Genomic DNA, 18428 nt, shown 5'->3' with positions numbered 1-18428 from the left:
TAGAAAAGAAAGTTCAAATGTCCATAATCAAAGCTTTTCCCTCAAGGAGCCGGAAAAAGAACAATAAACAAAGCCTAAAGGAAATGGAATGAGGCCATTGATAAACAGCAGACACCAATTACGCAGGAAACAGCCGGGAAATCAGCACACGTGAAACTCTTCTGTGAGGAGAGTCATGAAACTGAAAGACTCCTAGCGAGACCTGGAGAAGGAAACGGAGACCGTCAGCACCAAGGCTGGAGGCAGCTACCGCTGCAGATCTCATGGAACCTGCAGGAAGCGAGTCTCTGCCAGGCATGGTGGCTCACACCTGTCATCCCAGCACTGTGGGAGGCTGAGACGGGCGGATCACCTGAGGTCAGAAGTTCGAGACCAGCCTGGCCAACATGGAGAAACCTTGTCTCTACTAAAATTACAGAAATTAGTTGGCATGGTGGTGGGCGCCTATAATCCCAGCTACCTGGGAGGCTGAGGCAAGAGAACTGCTTGAACTCAGGAATTGGAGGCTGCAGTGAGCTGAGATCGCGCCAATGCACTCCGGCCTGGGCAACAGAGCGAGACTCCGTTACAAAAAAAGAAAAAAGAAAGCGAGTCTCCAACTCGCAGAGGAATTCCAAGGACGGAGCCCAGCCAGGGCCACATCCAGGCCAATGAGCACAGGGAGGCTTGGAAGTCCTGCCCACCGGCCACACCCCATTGCAGGCACCTCATGACCCAGGAGTGGAAGGAACAGAATGGGGGGCCCAGGGGAGGCCCCCACACCCTGACTTACTATAAATATGCTGAAGGAGTGGTCTCCTCAACAAAGCTGTCAGAGCAACTGCAGACCCACTCCAGGAAGAAAGCTCGCCTTCAACTCTGTGTTACCCCACGCATGAAAACCAGTCCCACAGATCCCCAAAGATCCCCACGCATGAAAACCAGTCCCACAGATCCCCACCTACCCCACGCATGAAAACCAGTCCCACAGATCCCCACGCATGAAAACCAGTCCCACAGATCCCCACCTATCCCACGCATGAAAACCAGTCCCACAGATCCCCACCTACCCCACGCATGAAAACCAGTCCCACAGATCCCCACCTACCACACGCATGAAAACCAGTCCCACAGATCCCCACAGATCCCCACCTACCCCACGCATGAAAACAAATTCCACAGATCCCCACCTATCCCATGCATGAAAACCAGTCCCACAGATCCCCACAGATCCCCATGCATGAAAACCAGTCCCACAGATCCCCACCTACCCCACGCATGAAAACCAGTCCCACAGATCCCCACAGATCCCCACCTACCCCACGCATGAAAACCAGTCCCACAGATCCCCACCTACCCCATGCATGAAAACCAGTCCCACAGATCCCCACAGATCCCCACCTACCCCACGCATGAAAACCAGTCCCACAGATCCCCACCTACCCCATGCATGAAAACCAGTCCCACAGATCCCCACAGATCCCCACCTACCCCACGCATGAAAACCAGTCCCACAGATCCCCACCTACCCCATGCATGAAAACCAGTCCCACAGATCCCCACAGTTCCCACGCATGAAAACCAGTCCCACAGATCCCCACAGATCCCCACGCATGAAAACCAGTCCCACAGATCCCCATGCATGAAAACCAGTCCCACAGATCCCCACAGATCCCCATGCATGAAAACCAGTCCCACAGATCCCCACAGATCCCCACGCATGAAAACCAGTCCCACAGATCTCCACCTATCCCACGCATGAAAACCAGTCCCACAGATCCCCACGCATGAAAACCAGTCCCACAGATCCCCACGCATGAAAACCAGTCCCACAGATCCCCACAGTTCCCACGCATGAAAACCAGTCCCACAGATCCCCACCTACGTTTGAAAGCTGACACAGTAAAGGCTGTTCTAAAAGGAGACACAGAAGCAATGTCACCACAATCTCAAGGTAAACAGAGTTCCTGAAGGGAACACAGATTTAGCCACAAACAGCTGCTAAAGTGGACTGCATTAGTGGACTGCGTTAGTGGAAGTACAAACTTCCAGTCCTCAAAAGGCTTGACTTAAGAGCACAAAAGCAAGACACACATGGCACAGACATTTACAGTGCACGCATCTGATGCCAGACTTGCACCAGAACACACAAAGAGCTCCTGCAAGCCGATGATGGGAGGCAGGCGCCCCTCACAGAGCAGGGCAGGATGGATGGGCACCTCCCGCAAGAGCCCCGGGGCGGTCAGCACGGGAACAGTGTGGGCACATGGGCATCAAGAGAGCCCCCTGCACAATCCCACGAGGCGGCTGCGACACCATCAGGCCGGCGGCCACCGGAGGCACCACCCTCGCAAGCAGCCAGCCACCTCCCTGGAAACTCCCACAATACCCATAAAGCACGTCAGCGACCCAGCAACCCCACTCCTGGAATTCACTCAGAGGAGAGGGCCTCTGACCCCTGGGACGCCCCCAGAACCCAGAACACTCACAGCTGTGCAGTCTGCACCCAGGAACCTCCACAGCAGCAGGAAGGATACATCCACGTGGCATGTTCCACAGCAGATGCCATACGTGGACAGAACACGCAGCTGAGGCGTTCAGCACAGCTGAGACTTGGACCCCCAAACCCACCTCCTGCCTGATCTCACTTGTGGAGACCAGAAGAGGGAGACCATGGAGGTCAGCACCAGGGTCACGGTGGGGGCGGCAGCTTCCGCTGCGGTGGGGAGTTCTCCTGGGCTCTGGTGACTTTCTGCACCTGGGCATGGGTGGGTGGTGGGGAGGGGGTTCTCCTGGGCTCTGGTGACTTTCTGCACCTGGGCATGGGTGGGTGATGGGGAGGGGGTTCTCCTGGGCTCTGGTGACTTTCTGTATCTGGGCACGGGTGGGTGGTGGGGAGGGGGGTCTCCTGGGCTCTGGTGACTTTCTGTACCTGGGCACGGGTAGGCGGTGGGGAGGAGGGTCTCCTGGGCTCTGGTGACTTTCTGTACCTGGGCATGGGTGGGTGGCGGGGAGGAGGGTCTCCTGGGCTCTGGTGACTTTCTACACCTGGGTGCAGGTGGTAGCCATCAGGTTTCCACGAGTGTAAAATTCTGCTGAGTCATACATGAGATTTGCAAATAGCTGCAGTAGCCTCAAGAAGTCAGAGAAAGAGGTCCTTGCAGGTCTCCACATGTGCCTTTCCCCAAACTGAAGCTCCAGGGACACTTCACCTCTGCACCCTGCCTGGTACTACTCTGGGGGCTTACCACTCCAGCGTGCTCATGACCATTGGGTGGGAACCCAAGCCCAGGGCCCCTTTCACCCCTGCTGAGCCCCAAGGCCTCCGGCCGCTCTGGGAGGAGTGTGTCCCGGGGAGCGAGGCCTGAATCAGCCTTCCTGTCTCTCGGAGCCGGCACAGGCCAGTCTGGGGTCCTGGGGGTGCCAGGGGTCCAGGAAGGTACCACCCAGCGTCCCTACTCTCCTCTCAAACCCGGCTTGGAGTCTCCAAGGCCCAGCCCTGTGACGACAGGGGCATCCGTGCTGGAAGGGAGGACCCTGAATGTGGAGTTCACCAAACCAGCACCCAAGAGCGTGAGGACAACGGTACGGACCATGCCCAGAAGAGGAAGGAGGAAGGACAAGGGGCCACACACACCCACGCCACAGACACAGCGTGGACACACACCACAAATATGCACGTCACAGACACGCAGCACAGACACACGCTCATGCACACCACAGGCACACACACCAGAGACACACCACGGACACACACATGCCACAGATACACACACATACATCACAAATATGCTCATCACAGACACGCACCATGGACACACACGTGCCACACACATACCACATGTGCATATCACAGACACACACATCACTGACGTGTAAATCATGGAAGTACCTCCATCACAGAAACACATCACAGACATGACTGCATCCTAGACACATCCATATCCCAGGGACACACATCCTGGACACAACTGTATCACACGAGAGCCTTACGTGGCTCTTGAAGGTCTTGCGGACGTGCCCGTGGGCGGCCTTCCGGACCACAGCATACCGGCGCACGCAATATGTGTTCTGGGGCTTGATGATGCTGGCGATGATCTCCGTGAGCTTGTCCTGGGGGATGGTGTCGTACGCGCCCATCACATCCACCTGCGTGAGTGAAGGCGAGGAGGCTGACAACGGCCACCCAGCAACTCAAGACATCACCTCTGCCCTCAGGGCCTGGCCGCAGCCGCGTCCCCCCATCTCTCTCTGACCCCCACCTCTCCAGACCCCAAGGGCAGGGCGGGCTGTATGCCCTCTCTGAGCCTCAGGACAGGAGGGCCCTGGCTCAGGACTGGGGTGCGAGGCACCGGGGCCTGGTGGCTGAGCTGGTGCGGTTCCTTCTTTGACGGGAACTGGAATCCAGTGGGACCCTCCCTGGGAGGAGGAGCCTGGGGCAGCTGGGGTGCAGAGTCAGGGCCCATGTGCTGCAGGAAAGGCTGAAGGCCTCCCTGCCAGGTGCCGGGTGTGTCCCCAACAGTGACCACGTCACCTGCACTCCCTGCGGCCCACCCAGCATGAGGTGTCAATCAGGCAGCCACCCCCAAGGTCCAGCAGGGCTGCTGACGGGGTCCCGGCGCCCACCTTGACAAAGTACATCTCGGGTGGCGGGTCCTGGGCCCGCACACGCAGCACAAAGTTGCGCCAGGCCCTGTGGATATCGTCCAGGCCCAGCACAGAGGCGCCCAGGAGGCCGGGGCGCCGTGCCCGCTCGTAGTTGAGCACACTGAACAGTGCCTTCACCCTCGAGGCGAGACGCTCGGCCTGGCGGGGACAGCACGGGAGATGGTCAGGACAGTGGACCCGGCCAGGTGCCCCGCCCCAGCAGAGGGACCCAGGGGAGAAGCAGCCCCACCCCAGTGTCCCCAGCCGCCCAGACCTAGGTCCTTGAACCCCTCCCAGCTTCCCCAGACCCTGTTTGAAACGTGGTCCCGGCTGCATGTGTGTTGCACATGGGATGCTCATGCTATGCCTCTGTCCACCTCACCCCACACTCCCCTCAGATGACGGGGTCACCACAGCCACAGCAGCCACACGGGTGGGGTGCAGGAGCCGTGCAGTGAGGGCCCAGGGTCCTCAGAGCCCAGTGGGGTCCTGGCAGCCATGGCCTGGTCCCTGGGCCCACATACGGAAGCACCCGGTGCCCGAGCACCACGGCAGGACACGAACCTGGGACCTCGCGCTCTGCTGCGTCCAGGCCCCAGCCCAGCTACTGCTTGTGGTCCTCAGAGCCTGTCCCTGCCCCAGGACCTCCCCCTACACCCCATACTGCTTTTCTGGAGGCACCAGCACCTCGGCCACCTCACCATGCCCACAAATGGGTGTAAGCCGTGCCGTGGGCCTGGCTGGGTCCCGTAGCCCCTCCTCCGGGCCCTGCGTCTAAGCTGATACCAAATGTGGGGCTCAAACACACTTCTGTTTAAAAAGGACACTAAACCAAAGCACAGTCACCCTCTTTTCTCTGCGGAACGTTCTGGCTCCCACGACGTAGTCCATGTTCACGATCGGCCGGAGCCCGTCAGGCTTGGGGAGGAAGCGGAGTCTGGACGCCAGCAGGGTGGGCCTGGCTTCCCGACGCTGCCTGGCCTCTGCTTCCGACAGCTCCCGCAGCTGCACCCTCTTCAAGTGCTGTCTGCAACAGAGAGCCCCTCAGGACATGCTCAGCCAGGCACCAGACTAGGAGGAAGCTCACGGGAAGCCACAAGCCCCCATCGACTCAGTGAGGGCTCAGGGCACCCACGGCAGCACACACTGAAGGCCATGCCCGGGGCCACGTCCTCCCACGCCGGCCAGATGCCTCTGAGAGCCCTCTACTTGCAGGGCACCTGGACACCTGGTCCTACAGTCAACCCTAGGAACGCACAGTCTGGTGGTCAACCCCCAGGGTGACTGTCCCACCATCAGCACCAGGGAGCCTGGTCCCATGATCAGCCCCCAGCCTGCCTGTCCAGTGGCCGCAACCCAGGATGGGGTGCAAGGCTGCATCTGGGGCCACATGAACTCATGCCCCCTCCACACAGGATGCCTGTCCCTCTGGTACAGCCACTGGGTAGCCCAGGGCTGGCCCCAGGCAGGACCCGCAGGCAGAAAGAGCCACATCCCTTCCAATGGAGAGGGCAGGGGAGGCTGCTCAGGGCAGCTCAGCCAAGGAGCAGAACCAGCTCCCATGAGCCCACCAGCTCCCTGACACCTCTGCCCTTTGGCGTTTTCTCCCAAAACCACCCATGGAGGAGCAGGGGGTTGGAGTGGCCACACCTGGACCTGGGCATCTGCGGCTGACGGCCTGGTGCTCTATGGTCACTGGGCCTGAGGGTGCTCCCGGGCTGGTGCCCTGACCCCAGGCCGCAGGCCCAGCCGAGCACAGGAGAGGCACAGTACCCTGTCCAGGGAGGAGGGGCCTCCGAGGCCCCTCAGGCAGAACATCAGCTCCAGCTGTGACAAGGAGCAACTAGGGGACCACCACATCTGTCTGCTCCTTCCCGTCACCCCAATTAAATTCTTTCCAAAACACTGGTCAAATGACCACGTTGGGTCACACATCATTCACTATGTGCAATGTCTAAGTAGGGCACATTGTGTATTAACTCGTTCCCACAGGGAAAGCCCTGACTGTCCCCCAGATACAGGAGGAAACGGCCCCAGCCCCACGTCGGGGTCCCCAGCCCAGAGGCCATGTTACCTCTGATGAGGTCTGCCGCCAGCTTCCTCTGCAGACATCCTGATTTGGGGCATGGGGTGTGAGAAGCCCCCCAGGGACTCGAGTGTGCAGAGGAGCCGGGGAAGCCCTGAGCTTGTGACTAAAGAGTCCTCACCGAGCCCTCCAGTCAGCCTGGGTGGGACACAGAGAAGCTAATATCATGGCCTGGGCTCAGCCAGGCTGATGTCTCCCAGCCCAGCACTCCAGTCCCTCACTGATGCAAATCCAGCTTGAATCTGCCACAATCCCTCACACTCTTATCAGCTGAACATTGCAGACAAAACCTCGCAGCCATTCAAACGCAGCCACCTAGAAATTAGCTCATGATGGACGTCTCCTACCCCAGGCGCTCCCCGCACAGGTGCTCCCCACAGTGAGTCACCAAGAGGGTGGGATTTTACCCTTTCGTGACCTAAATCCAGCAGATTAAAGATTCATGCAGAACAGCATGAATTAAAAGACAATCGGGGGCCAGGCACAGTGGCTCAGCCTATAAACTAAGCATCCTGGGAGGCCAAGGTGGGTGGATCACCTGAGGTCAGGAGTTCGAGACCAGCCTGGCCAACAGGGCAAAAGCCCATCTCTACTAAAAATACAAAAATTAGCCAGGCGTGGTCACAGGTGCCTGTAATCCCAGCTACTTAGGAGGCTGAGGCTGGAGAATTGCTTAAACCCAGGAGGTGGAGGTTGCAGTGAGTGAAGATTACGGCACTGCACTCCAGCCTGGGCAACAGAGCAAGACTCCATCTCAAAAAACAAAAGAAAAAAAAAAAAGAGAAAGAGAGAATCGGATCCACATCCCGAGGAGGGGCAAGGAGGCCGGTGGTAGTGTTTCCATCCAATATAAATCACTTCTGCTTTACAGACCCTAGAGACCACTTGGCATAAACTCCTGATTTTACCAGTAACATAACGTGAGCTCCGGGCAATCAGAGCCCAGCACAGAATCCACTCGGGCCAGGCCTGTGGCGGGGGCCCTGGCTCCCAGGCCAGAGCTGCACAGTCAGGGAAGCACCGGCAAGGGACGACAGGCGCACGCTGAGGCCGGGGCTGGTGCTCCAGGACTTCAAGAAGCAGGGGACCGGCACGGGGGTACACTACCTGATGCCAATGCTTTGCAACTTGCTCCAGACACTCTTCCGGTAGAAAAAGAGCCTGTTCTTCTGAAACGTGGTCTCCGTGACATAAAAAAAAGACCTGAGCAGCTCGACCACATACACACTCATCAGCCAGTGCAGGAACTTGGCCAGGATCTCCTCCCGCAGACGGTGCTCCGCGGCCGGCACACAGCCCACCCCTGAAACGAGAAGGACACCACACATCCAGCTCACCGTAGGGCCTGGCGACCTCATCGCAGACCTGCACCATCTGGTACGACAGCCATGGCCACGGGGAGCCCAGCAGGTCCAGGCTGAGATGGCCGCACACGGGACCCGCACACGGGATCCCGCAGACCAAGCACAAAAAACATCACACGTCCTGTAAGTGACGCTCCCACCAATGACACCCTAAATGATAAGCTGTGGACGTGCTGGGCTTCAGTAAAATCTATTATTACGTTAATTTCACCTTTTCTTTTTTACTTTTTTAACGTGGCTGCTAGAATTTTTTTTTTTTCTTTTTCTTTTTTTTTTTGAGACAGAGTCTCCCTCTGTTGCCAGGCTGGAATGCAATGGCGCGATGTCAGCTCACTGCAACCTCCGACTCCCTGGTTCAAGCGATTCTCCTACCTCAGCCTCCCAGGTAGCTGGGATTACAGGCACCCACCACCATGCCCGGCTAATTTTTGTGTTTTTAGTAGAGATGGGGTTTCACCATGTTGGCCAGGTTGGTCTCGATCTCCTGACCTTGTGATCCATCCGCCTGGGCCTTCCAAAGTGCTGGGATTACAGGCATGAGCCACCGCGCCCAGCCTAGACATTTAAAAATGATCCACGTGGCTCACGTCATGCTCCTGTTGGGCAACAATGGCTCGGAGCCTCACCCTTTGTCCTGGTCCCTAAGCAGAAGGAGGAGGCAGACACTCCCCCGCCAGGCAGCACATCGGGGCTGGCACCAGACCGTGGGTTTGCGTGATTTCAAACTCGTCACCATGGAGCCACCAGATCCCAACGTGCCTGGGGTTTTCCAGGCTGAACCCAGGCCGAGCGGACGCTGCTGTCACCCACTGGCTAAGGAACGCCGGCCACGTGGTGCTCCAGACACTCACAGGCCAAGACAACCGCCTTCCTCGTGAGTCTCCCCATCTTCATCTGTGCATAAGCAGAGGTCCCCGGACGTCACTAGATGCCATGGAGGCCACAGCGCAGGTAAAGCTGGGGTTTACCAGCAATAACAAGACAGAAGAACCATGCACAGGACAAGGAAGGGGACCCCAGAAGGCAGGCCTGAGACAGAAGACAGATGGGGAACAAAGGAGGAAAAGCGGGGCAGGGACAAAGCTAAAGAAACACTGAACACGGAAAACAATATTAATAATGGTTACCTTGTGGGGGTGTCAAGATACCCAAGATAGAACTAAGTCAGCAGGGAAAGTAGCACATAGGCTGGGGGTGGTGACCAGAGTTAAAATACACTTACGGTTCTTACTGCTGAGGACAAGGGTAGCAATGTTTCAGACTTCATTTTAAAAGATCAGGGTAGGCCAGGCGCGGTGGCTCGCGCCTGTAATCCCAGTACTGTGGGAGGCCAAGGCGGGCGGATCACTTGAGGTCAGGAGGTTGAGACAAGCCTGGCCAACATGGTGAAACCTCATCTCTACTAAAAATACAAAAATTAGCCAGGCGTGGTGGCATGCACCTGTAATCCCAGCTACTCATGAGGTTGAGGAATGAGAACTGCTTGAACCCAGGAGGCAGAGGTTGCAGTGAGCCAAGGTTGCGCCATTGCATTCCAGCCTGGGTGACAGAGTGAGACTCTGTCTCAAAAAACAAAAGCAAACAGTGACAATGAAAAGATCAGGGGGTAACACTAAGCAAAGGGAAATAAAAGCAAATGCCCAGTGACCAGGAGGCAACGACAGGATCCACACACACTTGGCAGGGAACGCACACAGCAACCCAAGAGGTAGTGAGAAACAAGGGAACGAGGACACACAAAAGGCAAATGGAGAATCACAGTGCACCAGACGGGTCTCTAGCGACAGAAAAATGAAAACAAATCAAGTTATCCAGTTAAACAACAACTGTCAGACTGGACTGGAAATTCACCTACATGAGGTTAACAAGACATACCTACACGGTAAGAACAAAAAAGTGTTGAAAATTAGGCCAGGCACAGAGGCTCATGCCTGTAATTCAGCACTTTGGGAAGCCGAGGTAGGTGGATGCCTTGAGTCCAAGAGTTTGAGACCAGCCTGGGCAACACAGCAAGACCCTGTCTCTAGAAAACATTTTAAAATTAGCCAGGTGTAGTGGTGCGTGTCTGTAGTCCTAGCTGTTCAGGAGGCTGAGGTGAGAGAATGGCTCACACCGGGAAGTAAAGGTTACAGTGACCTGTGATCATGCCACTTCACTCACCCTGGGCAACAGAGCAAGACTCTGTCTCAACAACAACAAAAAATATATATATATAAGGCAGAAAACAGATACAGCAGGAAAATACTAATCAAATGAAGCCCAGTGTGGCAGTACTAAGGGCAATTTAAAAAAACAATTACTAGATGACTAGAGACATAGAAGTCTACAAAAGATTCACTCATCAGGAAAATAAAAATTCTACCACGTGCATGCACCTAATAATGCCCCATATAAATGCCACCAAACAAGAAGAAATGAACAGACCCATCCCCCATGTGATGGACTGTGGCCTCCTTCTTGGAATTTCATGCATCTAGAAGGAGACAGAGCTTTGCACAGGACTTAATAAGCTGGATATAGTGAACATGCCCTCTATTGGCAGGACGTCAAATTTACAATGGCTGATTCTAGAAACCATCCACACACTAGATCACAAAGCAAAGATCCACAATTGGTATTATACAGACCACCACACAACTGAGTTTGAAATCAATAACAAAATGATGACTTAAAATACTCTACATATATGGAAAATAAACCATGTTCAAATAACTCACTGCTCAAAGAAATCACAGAATAAGTTAAAGAATACTTAAAAGTGACTGATATCAAAATGACTTCACATCAAAATACAGGGTGCACAAAGAAAAAAATCACAGTGTAAGAATATTTAAAAGAAGTATTAACACGTATTAACACTTTTAAGTGTTTTAAGAACAACTTAAAAGTGGCTGATGTCGAAATTCACATCAAAACACAGGGTGCAGCTAAGGCAGCACTTAGAGGGAAAGGCATAACTAAACTAAGAAGTTAGAAAAGAAATGAAAGAATAAAACAAAAGAAAGCATATAATGGGAAGATAGAAACATTAGAGGTAAGTCAGTGAAATTCAAAACTAAGACCCAAGAGAGAAGTCTGACGAAGGCCGGCAGAGACACCAGCCCTCCATGTAGGTCTCAGAGGAAACAGACGGAGACACTCCAACCTGCGGCTGGATGTCAATCCACATGAGGGGGTGACTGGAGGCAGAGCCCAGCCTAAGCAATGACCGGCAGGTGCCCAGAATAAGGTGACAAGGGTTGCCACCCACCCAAGGGAGCCAAGCTGAGGGGCAGCTTGGGAGAAAATAGGACAAGTGAGGGAGTTGGGGTGCCTTGTTTTCCTTCAGGCCACAGAAAATCCTTTCTGGGATGTCTCCAGCAACACTTGGCAGCAGACACAGGCAGCCCAGAGTCCAGCCTCAGCATGACAGGGACACCCCGGGACTGCACCTCACTCACCCTGCACGTGACAGGGACACCCACGGACCGCGCCTCACTCACCCTGCACGTGACAGGGACACCCGCGGACCGCGCCTCACTCACCCTGCACGTGACAGGGACACTTGGGGACCGCACCTCACTCACCCTGCACGTGACAGGGACACTTGGGGACCGCACCTCACTCACCCTGCACGTGACAGGGACACTTGGGGACCGTGCCTCACTCACCCTGCACGTGACAGGGACACCCGGGGACCGCGCCTCACTCACCCTGAATGACAGGGACACCCGGGGACCGCGCCTCACTCACCCTGCACGTGACAGGGGCAGCCGGGGACCGCGCCTCACTCACCCTGCACGAGACAGGGGCACATTGTGACCTCATCTGAAATCAGAGAACAGCAATGATGACAGGCAGAGTCCTGATCAGAGAACTCAAACTCTCCTCCACGAAGGAAGCCGGAGCGCAAAAAAGCAAAAATGGGTTGCATGACGATTATCTGACGGCGTGGTCCACCTGAGCTGCAGCAGGTGTCAGGCAGCTGCTGTTCAATGGGTAGGGACTTCCGGTCACGCAAGACACAGCAGTTCAAGCAAACTGCTGTAAACACTAGGCCGACTTAGCCATCCTGCACTGTACACAGAAAACCGTGTTAGGAGAGCCAATCTCATGTTATATGACTTTTGCCACCATTAAAAGAAAAAAATAAAAAGAGCCCAGGAAGGTCACCCTCCTTGTCTGCATGGCCAGAAGTCTTAAATGTCTCGGGAGTTTGTGGGGAGGGGGTGAAATCGGGACTTCTTCTGGCTGCCACTGTAGGGCCTGGGAGCCAAAAGGAGCCCGGAGCAGAGGTGCCTCCACATCAAATCCAGAAAAACAGGGTGGGGACACGGCAGGGCTCAGCAGCACCATCCCCTGAACACCTACAAGCACTGTCCCTTCCCTGAGCAGGTGGAGCCATTTGCTGTCCTCTGCTCCCACGTGACCCTCTTCATACCTAAAGACGGGACCAGGATCTGTGCTGGAGGACAGTCTCATCTCCCTCCTCCTACCCTGTCCTGGCATAGTCAACAAACATTTTTTTTTTTTTTAAGACAGAGTTTCACTCTCATCACCCAGGCTGGAATGCAAGGGCACAATCTCAGTTCACTGCAACCTCCACCTCCCGGGTTCAAGTGATTCTCCTGCCTCAGCCTCCCAAGTAGCTGGGACTACAGGAACACACCACCATGCCCAGCTACTTTTTGTAATTTTAGTAGAGACGGGGTTTCACCATGTTGGTCAGGCTGGTCTTGAACTTCTGACCTCAGGTGATCCACCTGCCTCAGCCTCCTAAAGTGCTGGGATTAAGGCGTGAGCCACAGCACCTGGCCTTCAACACACAATTAAATCTTAAACACAAACCTGCATATTGGCTGACCACGTGCACCTGCAAAACCCTTACCTCCCACCCCCAGGAAGAGGGGGTTCTCCTCCCCACCTCTCATTCCCATCCTTGAAATTTCGAAGGGGATTATAGGTAATCTGCAGGGACCCTCGCCAGAGCGTCTGTGCTTCCAGACGCTTCTCCCCATTGCCGGCAATCCGGCTCCACTGCCGTGCCCAGCCTCCTCTGTTTACTGCTCTGGCCTCAGTGCCTGGAAACTGTGTGTCCATCAAAACGTGAAGGTGAACCTCGTGTTTATGCAAACTGGACAGGAGGGAGAGCAGAGGCAGAGATCACCTTGTCCACTCGACGTTCAGAGCGAGAAGCCACGTACGCCCACTTGACGATGGAGACTGGGGGACCAGGGCTCTGCCTGCCCCCTTTTCTGAGCCCCCTACTGCATTCAGCTCTGGGGCCTGGGCCCTCGACGGCCACCACCTCCTCACCTGGGCTCCTGCGCAGCCAAGCACAGTCCCGCACGCTCATCTTCCACGTCAGCTCCCGCAGGGAGAGCTTGGCATGCTTCCCCAGAGAGATGAACTTCTTGGTGTTCCTGAGGAAGCGGCGTTCGTTGTGCCTGGAGCCCCAGAGGCCGGGGGGCACCAGCCGGCGCAGGCAGGCCCGCACGAAGCCGTACACCTGCCAGGGGCTGCTGTGCTGGCGAAGCAGCTGCACCAGGCGACGGCGGTCTGTGTCCTCCTCCTCGGGGGCCGCCACTGAGCCCTGGGGCTTCTCCCGAGCACAGACACCGGCTGCTGGGGTGACCGCAGCCCGCAGCGGGCAGTGAGTCTTGAGGAGCGCCCCGTAGGGGCACTGCGTGTGGTTCCCAAGCAGCTCCAGAAACAGGGGCCGCATTTGCCAGTAGCGCTGGGGCAGGCGGGGCGGCCTGCGGGGAGTCCCTGGCATCCAGGGCCTGGAACCCAGAAAGATGGTCTCCACCAGCCTCCGGGCGCCAGTCAGGCTGGGCCGCAGGGAGTTGAGTAGGAAGGAGGGCCGCAGCTGCTCCTTGTCGCCTGAAGAGTAGAGGAAGTGCTTGGTCTCGGCGTACACCAGGGGACAACGCGTGTCCCAGGGACTTGGTGGCCGCGATGTGGATGGGGGGCCCACGTGGTGCTGGCGGCCCACGGATGGGTGGGAGTGGCGTGTGCCAGACAGCGCACCCTCCAAAGAGGTGGCTTCTTCGGCAGGTCTGGCAGGTGACACCACACAGAAACCACGGTCACTCGGTCCACGCGTCCTGTCCGGGTGGGCCCAGGACCCCTGCCCAACGGGCGTCCGCTCCGGCTCAGGGGCAGCCCCACGCCTGGGCCTCTTGGGCAACGGCAGACTTCGGTTGGCACTGCCCCGGCGCCTCCTCGCACCCGGGGCTGGCAGGCCCATGGGGACCCCGGCCTCCCTGACGCTACGGTTCCAGGCCAGTTCGCAGCCCAGACCCCTTCGGGTTCCACTCGCGTGTGGCGCGGGCCGGCCCTGAGTGGCAGCGCCGAGCTCATACAGCGGCGGCCCGCACACCTGGTAGGCGCAGCTGGGAGCCACCAGCACAAAGAGCGCGCAGCGTGCCAGCAGGTGAACCAGCACGTCGTCGCCCACGCGGCGCAGCAGCAGCCCCCACGCCCCGCTCCCGCGCAGTGCGTCGGTCACCGTGTTGGGCAGGTAGCTGCGCACGCTGGTGGTGAAGGCCTCCGGGGGACCGCCGCGGGCCCCGTCCAGCAGCGCAAAGCCGAAGGCCAGCACGTTCCTCGCGCCGCGCTCGCACAGCCTCTGCAGCACCCGGGCTACCAGCTCCTTTAGGCAGGACACCTGCGGGGGAAGCGCTCTGAGTCGCCTGCGCTGCTCTCCGCATGTCGCCGGTTCCCCCCGGCCGCCCTCAGCCCCCGCCGGACACGGACCCTGGGGAGGCCCACCTGGCGGAAGGAGGGGGCGGCGGGGGGCGGCCGTGCGTCCCAGGGCACGCACACCAGGCACTGGGCCACCAGCGCGCGGAAAGCCGCCGGGTCCCCGCGCTGCACCAGTCGCCAGCCCTCAGGCCCCAGGCGCCGCACGAACGTGGCCAGCGGCAGCACCTCGCGGTAGCGGCTGCGCAGCAGGGAGCGCACGGCTCGGCAGCGGGGAGCGCGCGGCATCGCAGGGGTGGCCAGGGCCGGGGCCTCCCACGTGCGCAGCAGGACTCTGCTCTGCCTCCAACCCGCGCCGCGAGGAGAGGGCGGGGCCGCGGAAAGGAAGGGGAGGGGCTGGGAGAGCCTGGAGGGGGCTGGGCCGGGGACCCGGGAGGGGTCGGGAGTGGGGCGGGGTCCGCGCGGAGGAGGCGGAGCTGGAAGGTGAAGTGGCGGGACGGGCAGCGCGGTCCCGGGCGTCTGCGCCCGCGAATCCACTGGGAGCCCCGGCCTGGCCCCTACCGCGACTCCGGGCGGACCCCGGGGTCTGGGCCGCGCTTCCCCGCCCGCGCGCCGCTCTGGCTCCCAGGGTGCAGGGACCCCAGCGAGGGCCCCAGCGGAGAGGGTCGAATCGGCCTAGGCTCTGGGGTAACCCGAGGGAGGGGCCGTGATGTGGGGGCCCTGGGAACAGGTGCGAGCGGCGACCTCTTCGCCGCTTTCTCAGCTGGGCCTGATCCCGAGACCCAGGGCTGCCCCCAGGTTCGGACGCGGGGCGTCAGGCTCCGGGCACCGCGAATGCCAGGCGTGAAGGGGAGGACGGAGGCACGCAGATGCGGCTGGAGACTAACCCGAGGACACAGCAGCGCTCCCTGGACGGGCACGCGGGGGCTCCCGGAGCGCCTCCCTGCAACACTTCCCCGAGACTAGGGCTCCTTGACACAGGCCCGTCATTTCTCTTTGCAGGTTCTTAGGCGGCGAGGGGTCCCCACCATGAGCAAACCACCCCAAATCTGTTAATCACCCACCGGGGCGGTCCCGTCGAGAAAGGGTGGGAAATGGAGCCAGGAGCGCCTGACACCCGCGACAGCTGCCTTGACCCTGGGCCCGGGCACTCTACTAGCAGATGAGGCCAACCTCTGGTCACATCCTGCCCGCACAGGGAGGAGAGCAGCTCCGGGGGGTCCAGCCACCTGGCTCCAAGCCTCGGACTGCAGAGCCAGGAGGCCCGACTTCCAGCCCAGCAGTAGAAGCCACACGCTGCTGGGCCCCTCCAGACCTGGGGCCATGGCACATCCGCAGGACAGCTGAGGACTTCCCAGGAACCCAGACTCTGGGATGCTCAAGTTTGGATCTAAGGGGCGAGAAACTTCTGAGTCTCCCGAGGCCTTGCGGGGATGCTGTAGCTGAGGACGGCAAACACTGAAATGCTAACAAATGCAACCTTAAATGTAACCTTTCCTACTTTCAGAAACTGGCGGAGGAAATTGCTTTATTTATGGAGCTAGCATTTGAACAGGCCTGGCACCCTCCCTGGGCCCTCACACTGGCTGGAGGTTAGCCTCGTCTTGTAAATACTTGGGATTACAGGTCCTCTTCTAGAAATCCCCTTAGTGAGCCCGAAGCCTTTTTAAAGGGCTGTGTTTGTGAACTGGCTGTGCCACTAGGGCAAAGGGGCGGTTTGGAAAATTTGTTCCAACAAAAGTTAAGGTTGTAGCTTACTCTGGTTCCCCCCAGAGAAACCAACATAGAAAACATAATTTTAAAAGAGGGAATAGAAGAAATGGAGGCAGAAGATTACCCTGGAGTAATTAACACCATGTCCATGGTGAGGAAACGCCTCCCAGCATTCGATGAAGATCTCTGATACCCAGAAGACACCCCAGTATTACAGGTGCAGTTAGTCTGTCTTTGAACAGTTGATGATGTCTTAGTCATCACAGTGTAAAACATCAAGAATGTTCTAACAACAACAACAAAACTCTATCATTGGCTTAAAACACGACACCTGAGTGGGGTGAGCTTCCTACCTCAGACCCAGATGTTTCTAACCAGAGTAAATTCTGAGCTGGGCACAGAGCTGATCACAGCTCACGCCTGTAATCCCAGCACTTTGGGAGGCCGAGGCTGGCGGATCATCTGAGGTCGGGAGTTCGAGACCAGCCTGGCCAACACGGTGAAACCCCATCTGTACTAAAAATACAAAAAATTAGCTGGGCATGGTGTCGCGTGCCTGTAATCCCAGCTACATGGGAGGCCAAAGCAGGAGAATCACTTGAACCTGGGAGGCAGAGGCTGCAGTAAGCTGAAATCATGCCATTGCACTCCAGCCTGAGCAACAAGAGTGAAACTCCGTCACAAAACAAACAAACACACACACGAAACAGAGTGGATTCTGTACCAGCAGTGAAAAACAAAGTATCATTCCTTCCTCCACAGGAGTGAGAGGAACTCCTCTGCCCTGGGGGGGATGGGGAGGGGACGCATCACCTGTAGAGTAGGAAGGATGGACTTCAATTTCTACTTTAATTTCAGTGTTTCAGCACACACGGCGACATGGAGATTCAGGACGGTGTCCACACTCACGCCCTGATTCTACATCGGGTTTCTCCTGGCAGATGGAGACCTGCTGGGACCTGAGGCCTGCAGCCTCCCAGCTGCTGGCAGAGTGGGGGGCATCCCCTGCAGTGGGTCCCATGGCATAACAGGTGGTCACAGAAACTGTGAATACGTCAAGAGATGGTATATCCCCAGTCTATGAGGAGTTAGAGAAAATATCAAAGGAGGGTAACTCCTGAGTAAAGGGGAAATTGGAGTCCGTGAACTCCTGACCAATGGGTGTGACTTGAGCCCAGGGAACTTTTAAAATGGTTAAACAGGCAGGGCTCAATGGCTCATGCCTGTAATCACAGCACTTTGGGAGGCCGAGGCAGGCAGATCATCTGAGGTCGGGAGTTTGAGATCAGCCTGACCAACACGGTGAAACCCCATCTCTACTAAAAATACAAAATTAGCCGGGTGTGGAGATGCACACCTGAAATCCCAGCTACTTGGGAGGCTGAGGCACAAGAATTGCTTGAACCCAGGAGATGGAGGTTGCAGTAAGCCGAGATCACGCCACTGCACTCCAGCCTGGGCAATAAGAGCAAAACTCTGTCTCAAAAAGTAAGTAAATAAAATAGCTAAATAAATCACTCGTGCCTGCCCTGCCCCTGCCCAGAGGCGCTTCAGACCTGTCCTTTGATGTTTCTGTAAAGTTTTGTTTTGAAATACTCCTAGATTCGCAGTGCATGGGTTTCCTGTGACTTCTGCAAATCCCCACACACTTCATGCTAGAAGGGCAGCGTGGGTGCCCTCCTGTGGCACAGAGGCCGGAGGTCCACGATGGGCCCTGGAGGGCTAAGGGCCAGCCGTGCCTTCCTGCTGCAGGCTCCGTGGAGGGTCCCTTCCCCGCCTTTTCCAGCTTCCAGAGGCACTTGCAGGCCTGGGCTCGAGGCACCTCCTCCCTTTTCAGCCTTGGACTGACTCTGCCTCCATGTTCTGAGGCTACCCCACTCTGACCCTCCTGCTCGCCTCCTCCCAGAACCCCTGGATTACTTTTCGGCCCTGCAGGTAATCCCAAATGATCCCGG

General features: G+C 57.3%; 1 protein-coding gene across 1 annotated transcript in view; it reads right to left on the bottom strand.

Moving 5' to 3' along the window:
- Nucleotides 1–15073, bottom strand: part of TERT (telomerase reverse transcriptase) — a 35200-nt gene extending 20127 nt beyond the window's left edge. Inside the window, exons 1-6 of the mRNA XM_007961137.3 lie at nucleotides 14830–15073; nucleotides 13372–14725; nucleotides 7820–8015; nucleotides 5473–5653; nucleotides 4606–4785; nucleotides 3973–4128 (exon numbers count right to left, since the gene is read on the bottom strand). Of these exons, the coding sequence (XP_007959328.1) occupies nucleotides 3973–4128; nucleotides 4606–4785; nucleotides 5473–5653; nucleotides 7820–8015; nucleotides 13372–14725; nucleotides 14830–15048 (2286 nt within the window). The 5' untranslated portion in view covers nucleotides 15049–15073. The remainder of the gene's footprint in view (nucleotides 1–3972; nucleotides 4129–4605; nucleotides 4786–5472; nucleotides 5654–7819; nucleotides 8016–13371; nucleotides 14726–14829) is intronic.
- Between the last annotated feature and the right edge of the window lie 3355 nt (nucleotides 15074–18428).

Source organism: Chlorocebus sabaeus, chromosome 4 (genome assembly GCF_047675955.1).
Source record: "Chlorocebus sabaeus isolate Y175 chromosome 4, mChlSab1.0.hap1, whole genome shotgun sequence".
Classification (NCBI taxonomy): domain Eukaryota; kingdom Metazoa; phylum Chordata; class Mammalia; order Primates; family Cercopithecidae; genus Chlorocebus; species Chlorocebus sabaeus.
This window is presented reverse-complemented; position numbering and strand designations above follow the sequence as displayed.